The sequence below is a fragment of the Phoenix dactylifera genome, chromosome 9 (assembly GCF_009389715.1).
Source record: "Phoenix dactylifera cultivar Barhee BC4 chromosome 9, palm_55x_up_171113_PBpolish2nd_filt_p, whole genome shotgun sequence".
In the NCBI taxonomy this organism is placed as follows: domain Eukaryota; kingdom Viridiplantae; phylum Streptophyta; class Magnoliopsida; order Arecales; family Arecaceae; genus Phoenix; species Phoenix dactylifera.
Genome location: NC_052400.1, coordinates 18,453,403 through 18,462,173, shown reverse-complemented (window position 1 = coordinate 18,462,173; position 8,771 = coordinate 18,453,403). Strand labels below are relative to the sequence as shown.

The following is an 8,771-nucleotide window of genomic DNA, read 5'->3' as shown; positions in this document are numbered from 1 at the left end:
CTCTGCACTGAAAACCGTGTAATCGAATAACTGACAGCCTTCTGCTGCCACAACTCTGGGGTTTGGGTCTCTAATGACGAAATCTGCTCCATCGATCCTTTGTGCCTCCATTCAGTACTGACCCCATCAAAATTGACCTTGAGGAAGCTAAAGGGTGGGGGATCCCAAGTGAAGAACATCATACAGGATACTGCCAAAGCAGAATGGGAACTCCATATATCCAGAGCTGTCAAAGGCCCGTCTAAAAAAGAAGCATGACTAATCTCTGCCGCTTACGCTTGGGCGCTCTCCGCTATAAGCTTCGGCGACATGCTATGCTCACTAAAAGTTTGAGCATTCTCTGCCAGCCAGATCTGGTATATTGTACAAGTTGCTCTAACTGCCTCCTGGCGTGTTAAAGGGTTGCCCGACCACTGACGGATAATCCCTAAGAATTGGTTTCCCTGAGACTAACCCTCATGCAGCAACCCTGCCAAATGCCGTCACCCTCATCCATGTGCACTAAAACATTGCATGGTCCATCGTCTCATTAACCCCGCACACCCTACTTTGGGAGAATCATCAAACCTCCCCTAATTACTGCTCTCGTCGGAAGCTGATCCCAAACCACCTTCCATAAGAACAATGCGACTCTCGTGTGAAGCCCCAGGCGCTAGATCCAAGCACACTCCAGCCCAGGTCATGCTCTTACCGGAGCGCTCAGGAGCTCCACCACCCTAACTCTGGTCCTGCTCGAGATACTCCACATCCGAATGTCAGAACCCGCACTCTCTGGTATCGAAAGGGACCGGACCCTCTCGGCAAGGTGTGTTCCAAACATATGACCCAACCTAGCCTCATCCCAGGCTGCCCTGCGAGGGTCGAGGAGGTTGTATACCCGCAGTCCCTCCACTACCTCGACGTCAACCATTGTCGGCCAGAGTCTCAAAGAGAGGGTGCCCACCCATGAGTCACCAGCCACATCGATGCTCTGATGTAGTCCTTCCTCCATAGTTTCTACACATTGAGAGCCTTCTTCTTGAATTTAAATACACCAAATGACTTGTTGGTTGGGAAGAACATATTTTGGCCGTGAGTTCCACCCAACAACAAATTGACCTCCAATCTTGTATAAATTAAAATGTCAAGAGGAAACTCCATAAAAATGGCTCAAATAATTTCTTCGGTTGACTTTAGGTTGGCATAGTGTTAAATATTATTTTGTCCAGCATACACATCAACCTCCTAGAAGAATGTAATTCAATTTGCTATATTGTAACACACTGCAAAGATCATAGATTAGGCAGAAGTTTATTTGTCTATGGAAGTTTATTTGAATAAGCTCTAAAGGTTCTGCAATGCATGTCTAGGATTTATTTCAAAAATTCAGTAGGATTGATCTGTATTTTTTATAGAAATCAAGCCACTTAGTTTGTTCAGCTTATTTTTTTCTTATAATTCATTCTAATTTTGGCCTACATTCTATCTATGGACCTATTAGAATGCAAGATTAAAAAAAAATCCCGTAGAATTTGAATTAGAGATGAATTAGATTGATATGAGCCTTACTTAAATAGGCTACATGATCTATAATGGGATATCAGGCCAATTCTATCGGATTTTCGAAATAGGCTTTTAGTTCTGATATTTTTAGATGATAAATTTGGTTGTTACTTGGATGTGTCCTTTAGTTTGTGTACTTTAATACTAAGATGTTATGATTGGGATGCATTTGATGAAAGCTTCAAGAGTTTTCCTTTCCTTTGTGAATTCCAGCATGTTTGATACATGTGGCTAATTATAAAAGATAAGCAATAAATGGCTGTAATCCAAAGACTTATGAAAATTGATTTAAGTGTGATAAAAAAGCGATGAAAATGAATTTTTATCTCATAAAATTTGTTTTCTTCAGCAATTATATTTGGTGATTTTTATCTTATAAAAAACAAAAATCTGATGTGAGATCATTTTGAAGGGCAAAGAAAAGTGTCTAAGAAAAAACATTAGTATTCGAAGGTTCCTATACTCTGAGACCACGAAGAAGGGAAGAAATAGATAAATAGCTCATCTTCCCAAAACCAATTAATTCGTCATTTAAAAATGTACGTTCAGATTTATTATTTTTTTTTAAAAAATTAAGTCACAGAGTTGGCCATCCGGCCAAAAAGCGGACAAACCCTTCGAACCATATATTATCCTAATAGAAATATCCTAATAGGACAATATCCATCAGCTCCTTGGCTCTTACTCTAATATATATGATTACTATGAGTACATTAATAAAATTATCTTATACGATGATATAGTAATTAATGTCACAATATCTTATGATAATATAATAATATTATACAATATAATAATATAAAGTTATATAAATATAATAAATATTATTAAGTATTATAAACATTAATTTTATTCATTAAAATAAAATAAAATGATAATAATGTAAATTTATATTACATTATATTACACAATTAACTATATTATAAATTATATATTATTATTCTTTACATTATATTATGTTGTATTGTCTTACTTTAATATAATATAATATAGCATAGCAAAATATAATATAAATAATATAATAATATATTATTTTATTATATTACATATTATAAACACAACAAGCATTCACTCGAGAGAACATATATAACTATCCAATAAAATTTATTATTTTTATAAAAAATAAATGCAATCCATTTTGGGACACAAGAACATACCGCAGATATTTTTCGGAAAAATCTCCAAAAGAAAGAAATTGGCTTTTTTTTTTTTTTGGTGAAAAGAAATTGGCTTTGGGGTCCTGGAACGGCTGTGAACCGCACGCCTGCGAACGCAGATTTTTTTTTTTTTTTTTTTTTGATGCGGATGAGTTTGCAAATCCATCTCTATTTTTCAATTTTCTTCACTTTTTTTAATTATCCGGCTAAATGAAACCATAAAACTACGTCCTTCGCCCTCTGGGTGTCGGTCTCGTCTCTCTCCTCGCCAATGACGGCGGCTACTTTGTTCTCTACCTCTATAGCCCCCTCTTCTTGCCCTAAACCCCTAAAACCTTCTCCCAAAAACCTAGCTTTCGGCCTAGGGTTCGCCGCCTCCAGTTTCCTGCGGTCTCTCCTCCCCAAAATGCACTCAGATGGTGGTGCGGCCGTCGGGCGCGGCGGCGCCGCCCTCACGGCCCGCATGGTCTCCACCCCGGCCGTCAGCAAGCCCATCCCCTCTCTCGATTTCGAGACCTCCGTGTTCAAGAAGGAGAAGATCACCCTCGCTGGCCACGACGAGGTTTTTTCCCCTCCTTCCCCTTTTTCTTCCTCCAAAACCCTTATTTTATCTACTTTGCCTCTGCTTATCTCTCTTTTCTTTTCCTTTTTTGACGAGCTTTTGTAATGTATCAGTATATAGTCAGAGGGGGGAGGGATTTGTTCCATTCACTGCCGGATGCATTCACGGGGATCAAACAGATTGGTGTCATCGGATGGGGATCCCAGGTACCTCTCGTTCTCTTCATTTTGCATATCAAAAGACTGCATCTTTTTGCCTAGAGTAAGATGACTATTTCAACCTTAAAATGAGTATATTTTAGCCCAAATTGGGCGTTTTGTTGTATGTGAATTTCTTAGATGGCATGTCTAAGGAACTGAACTGCTTTCTTATTGTATGAAATCTTATTCGGATTACATTATTTAGTAAATGTACAACTATATATAATTTTTGTTTGTCCATTGTAGGTGCCATTCCTAAGTATGAACATCTCTACATTTATGGCCTCATGTCTAATAGCTTTTTCTATCATTTATAAATTGAAAGTTGACCTGACTTTTTTGGTGATCCACCTCATCAACAATCATCCTACTCGAGGTTTTCTTGCTTTCTTTGCAGGGACCTGCCCAAGCACAAAATTTGAGGGACTCACTTGGTGTGGCACAATCTGACATTGTGGTTAAGGTAACAGTCCAGACATTAAAGTACACTTCCAATGTTGGTATGATCTATGAGTTACGACCAGCTTTGGAAATTATTTTTATATGGATGACTTCTTGGTTCTTAGTATCTACCACTAGAAGTTGTATACTTGTTTGGTGAAGTTAACTCTATGTATATTAATATCATTGAGAATGTATATATGTAATATTAAAATGCATCTCATCTTGTATTGGATGTTTTTTGCACATTCTGAGTAGGTGGAAGAAAAGAAAGCATTAACCTTATCCTGAAATCCTAAATCTAATACACATACACTGTGGGGGGTGCCTGGAAATAAAACAAACTAAACGTCCGATCAGATGATCTCATCCTTGTGAAAGGACAGACACAAAAGGGCCTCAAGTTTTTAAACATGCAAAGATTTGAACTTTTATGTTGCGACAGCTCTGCAAATTCTTTGGTATATTTGGTTTTAGACTAGACTCCTTGTCAAACATGGGATGATCCTCTAAACCTTGCTTCCACTGACCTTGATAGGAAAGAGAGTCCTTTTTGGGGATGTTGGGAGAGACAACAGAAAAAATTTAGTGTCTTAATCCTGGATTGACATATTATATGTTTCAAGTCCACTTCTTTATTCTGAAATTTTAGTTTTCAAGACCATTTAGATCTAAAAGAAAAATTCAGTAGATGTGAATCTAAAATCATTGCATTTATATTGGTATCACATCAACAATTCTCATTTTTCATCATGATTCTTGAATATGCCATTGACAAATAGGAATATGTGCTCCAACAAAATAATGATGCTTTGCAACAATGTGGAGAAAAGTTGGACACTTTCTGTCAGAATAAAAGTGCATCGAACAATCTGATGGTTGATCCAAGCAACATGGTGTGGATAGATAGCTAGAAATAATAGTTACTTTAAGCTCAAAGAAAACTAGATGTTCAGAGTTCAGACAAAAGCACGCTCATAATTTCATTTGCATTTTTTATTCAAAAATGAAAATGATGTGCTTATCCAGAGATCAGTCACCTGTTTACTATGACAAGATGCATTATTGATTATTGTACTATAATGTTGCAATGAAGACAACAAGCTTTTGGTTTAAAATGTTTTTAAATTCTGGGACTATAATATTCTAGTTTTAAGAACTTTAGAGAATGTTGTGTTCTTGGACTTGTAGATAGTAACTACCAAATTTCAAAGTTCTTAAATATAAACATGTGAGTTTTTAAGAATCTTATGTGAAGTCAGCATTGTCTTTCTTAAGTGCCACAAATGGGTTCATGAATTTACAGGATGTACATTAATCCAAAAGGAGTTAAATGACCTGAGCTAAAAAATATTGAAGGTGCAATATGTTTTATCTATACATATTTGACGTAACTCTATGCAAGAGGTTAATTGGTGCCATGATACCAGAGAGATTATATGGGATATGAGATGAATTGAAACTTGAAAACTATTTTCAAGAACCAATTCCTCCTTTATGGAATCCCAACAATTATTATTTATAACTTCTCATCATATACGTTAACATTATGAAAGTTATGACTTCTGTAGAAAATTCTGTCTTTTTGATAAACTTAGGTGGGTTCTAGCTCCTCAACATGTTGACATTGAAGTATGCAATTAGTAGAAAGACACAGATGGGTGTCTCTATCTGTACAGAGTGAGGAGAAGCTTAGTAGGTTAGCTACTGCCTGAAAATTTTTACGCCAAAAAGGCCTGTTCAGGAATACAGTATTATTTACAAAATTATATATAAATCATTCTGGAATTCTTTTTTATTTTTTATTTTTCCTAATATGTTCATATTGCCCATGTTTCTCTTTTCAGATTGGTCTGAGGAAAGGTTCTCGCTCTTTTGATGAAGCACGTGCTGCTGGTTTTACGGAAGAAAATGGAACTTTAGGTGACATATGGGAAACAATTTCAGGCAGTGATCTGGTTTTGTTATTGATATCGGATTCTGCACAGGTAAGTTGTCTAGATACAAGCACCATAATGTCCACATATACCATTTCACAAGTTAGATAAATACGGCAGGCAAATAGATGATTTTTTTCAAGACTAATATTTTCTAGTCTTATGAGGGGATATTTCACTATGGTTTAATTTTAGTTATAGCAATTTTTGTAAGTAATCTTTGATAATTAATATAATAACTCTTAAAAAGTGTAAACATGTAAGAACTCTTTATTAACATAAAATTTAACAAGTTTTCTTCTCAAACATGTCCTTTTCCAATTGATTTACTTGGTATCCTAAAAGCAATATATCATTTTCCTTTCTGAGAAATGTCTAGAATGTGCACTCATAATGCTTTACTATTCTGCAGGCAGACAATTATGAAAAAGTGTTCTCCCACATGAAACCAAACAGCATTTTGGGGCTCTCTCATGGTTTCCTTCTTGGACACCTACAATCCCTTGGACTTGATTTCCCCAAAAATATCAGTGTGATTGCTGTATGCCCCAAGGGCATGGGTCCATCAGTGAGGAGGCTTTATGTTCAAGGCAAAGAAATAAATGGTGCAGGGATTAATTCTAGTTTTGCCATTCACCAGGTGTGCCTATTAAAAAGTTTAGGCTGTTGTCTGTGGATTTGGCTTGCTTGAATGTCTGTCTATATTTTCACTCCTCGAGTTTGTAGGGAATCCCGCACAGATCTGTCGGTGGACACCTGTTTTTGTACCATTTGTTGGTCTACTTGCACTTTGCCACTTTCAGCCTAGTTGCAGTTTGCCACTTCTAATACATTCCTGTGCCAACAGGATGTTGATGGCAGAGCTACCGATGTTGCTTTGGGGTGGTCTGTTGCTCTAGGATCTCCTTTTACATTTGTGACTACTCTGGAACAAGAATACAAGAGTGACATTTTTGGAGAGCGTGGTGAGTTCTACATTCTGTTGATTCGCGGAACTTTTGTGGTAGTGCTGGTTTCATGACAAATTTTTGGGTAACTAGGCATTTTACTGGGAGCTGTGCATGGAATTGTGGAGGCTTTGTTTAGAAGGTATACTGAAAAAGGAATGAGTGAAGAACTGGCTTACAAAAACACCGTGGAATGCATTACAGGAATTATTTCAAGGACAATTTCAACTAAGGTATTTATAATTGATTTTCAGTTAATTATAGTATATCCAGGGATTGTATTAACAGAAGTCTAATTCTTTCAGGGCATGCTCTCTGTTTATAACTCCTTATCTGAAGAGGGGAAAAAAGAATTCAATTCTGCATACAGTGCATCATACTATCCTTGTATGGATATATTGTACGAATGCTATGAGGATGTTGCTTGTGGAAGTGAGATTCGCAGTGTTGTTTTGGCTGGAAGACGCTTTTATGTAAGTTCTTTCTCTCAATTGTGGCCCCACTTACACATTTATCAGGAACTATAGTAGAGCTATTTTGGTTAAATGGCTTAGGCTCTGAAGCTTTTCTCATAATCATGAATTCATTACTAACTAAAAAAAATGGTATTCCAAGTAGAAATCAATTGTTCAGATGATTGTCCTGGCAGGAAAAGGAAGGTCTTCCTGCTTTTCCAATGGGCAAAATTGATCAGACACGAATGTGGAAAGTTGGTGAACGTGTCCGTGCAACCAGGCCTGTAGGAGATTTGGGCCCCTTGCATCCCTTAACAGCTGGGGTTTATGTGGCACTAATGATGGCTCAGGTATAGTTTATTTGCTCCTTGTTATCTCCCTAATTTCCTAAAGGCTCTCATTTTAACTTTTTTCATTTGTATGCAGATTGAGGTTTTGAGGAAGAAGGGGCATTCTTATTCAGAGATTATTAATGAGAGTGTGATCGAATCAGTGGATTCATTGAATCCTTTTATGCATGCTCGTGGTGTCTCTTTCATGGTGGATAACTGTTCCACAACTGCACGTCTGGGATCAAGGAAGTGGGCACCACGATTTGATTACATTCTCACCCAGCAGGCATTTGTAGCTGTCGACAAGTATGCTTCTCTTAATCAGGACCTCCTCAGCAGTTTCTTGTCTGATCCAGTACACGGTGCCATCGAAGTTTGCGCACAGTTGAGGCCAACAGTTGACATATCGGTGCCTCCTGATGCAGATTTTGTCCGCCCAGAGTTGCGGCAATCCAGCAATTAAAATAAGATCATGGAACTCTGCAGAGATGCATGCAACATTGCAGGAATGTTTTAAGAGGTTACTCCTAGGATTTTACCTTTTGGCATATTTACTTGTATGACAGACTACAGATATTAGGTTTCTACAAATTCTGCTATTCTGAGAGGTGTCATGAATTGACCTGATGAATTTTTGTTTGACAGTGATTCTGGATGCGCTAGAGGCCTTTTGTTAGCCTTGATGGATGGTAGTTTTTCTCGACTGTGAGGGATAACTTTGTTGTTAATGTTAACTAGCTCATTGAAATGCGGTTTCATGTTTTGTTTCTTCGTGTATGAAATGAGGTTTGTCCTACTGGTCTTTTTTGTGTTTTATTGACCGAAAGGTTTGTCCTACTAGGCATTACCACTCTTGCTTGGTAACTAAGATTTTGGGTTCGATGATGCATTCAAAGTACTGACGTTTAGATAATTACCTGTACACTCTCCCCTCTCAAAAAATTGCTTGTCTAATTGACATCATATCGTCAAATGCTGGAGTACCGAGGTGATCAAGAGACTCCCTGAGAATAGGGTTCCTGAAGAGAGTAGGGTTCAAAACTACAACTAGGCATCGGGCATGGAGCATACCATCACTATGGCTATATCCCCAGCCTGGTATGGCCACTATGAAACAAGCTCGAAATGAATCTAGTGTTCCCTGTCAACATTCCTACCGTAGTTAGCTCTACCCATTTAGCAGTTTCATTAGCCGTGT

At 37.6% G+C, this 8,771-nt stretch overlaps 1 protein-coding gene across 2 annotated transcripts; it reads left to right on the top strand.

Moving 5' to 3' along the window:
• The first annotated feature begins 2,926 nt into the window (after positions 1–2,926).
• On the top strand, positions 2,927–8,355 carry LOC103704393 (ketol-acid reductoisomerase, chloroplastic-like). 2 transcript variants are annotated; one of them, XR_603617.4, is made up of 11 exons: positions 2,927–3,261; positions 3,375–3,467; positions 3,859–3,924; positions 5,750–5,890; positions 6,252–6,479; positions 6,687–6,804; positions 6,880–7,019; positions 7,092–7,259; positions 7,436–7,591; positions 7,668–8,093; positions 8,219–8,355. XR_603617.4 is itself a non-coding variant. In XM_008787697.4 (10 exons), exons 1-10 carry the CDS (start codon positions 2,971–2,973, stop codon positions 8,034–8,036), a joined length of 1,770 nt encoding a protein of 589 aa, XP_008785919.2. In that variant the 5' UTR covers positions 2,927–2,970; the 3' UTR covers positions 8,037–8,351. The 2 variants fall into 2 exon arrangements, 1 of the variants encoding a protein (XP_008785919.2); XM_008787697.4 differs by having other exon boundaries at positions 7,668–8,351.
• Positions 8,356–8,771: the final 416 nt, after the last annotated feature.

Coding starts and splice junctions, on each gene's coding strand:
- LOC103704393 (XM_008787697.4), top strand. CDS start 2,971: ATGACGGCGGCTACTTTGTTCTCTACCTCTATAGCCCCCTCTTCTTGC. Junction 3,262..3,374: donor CCCTCGCTGGCCACGACGAG/GTTTTTTCCCCT, acceptor GTAATGTATCAG/TATATAGTCAGAGGGGGGAG. Junction 7,592..7,667: donor TGGCACTAATGATGGCTCAG/GTATAGTTTATT, acceptor ATTTGTATGCAG/ATTGAGGTTTTGAGGAAGAA.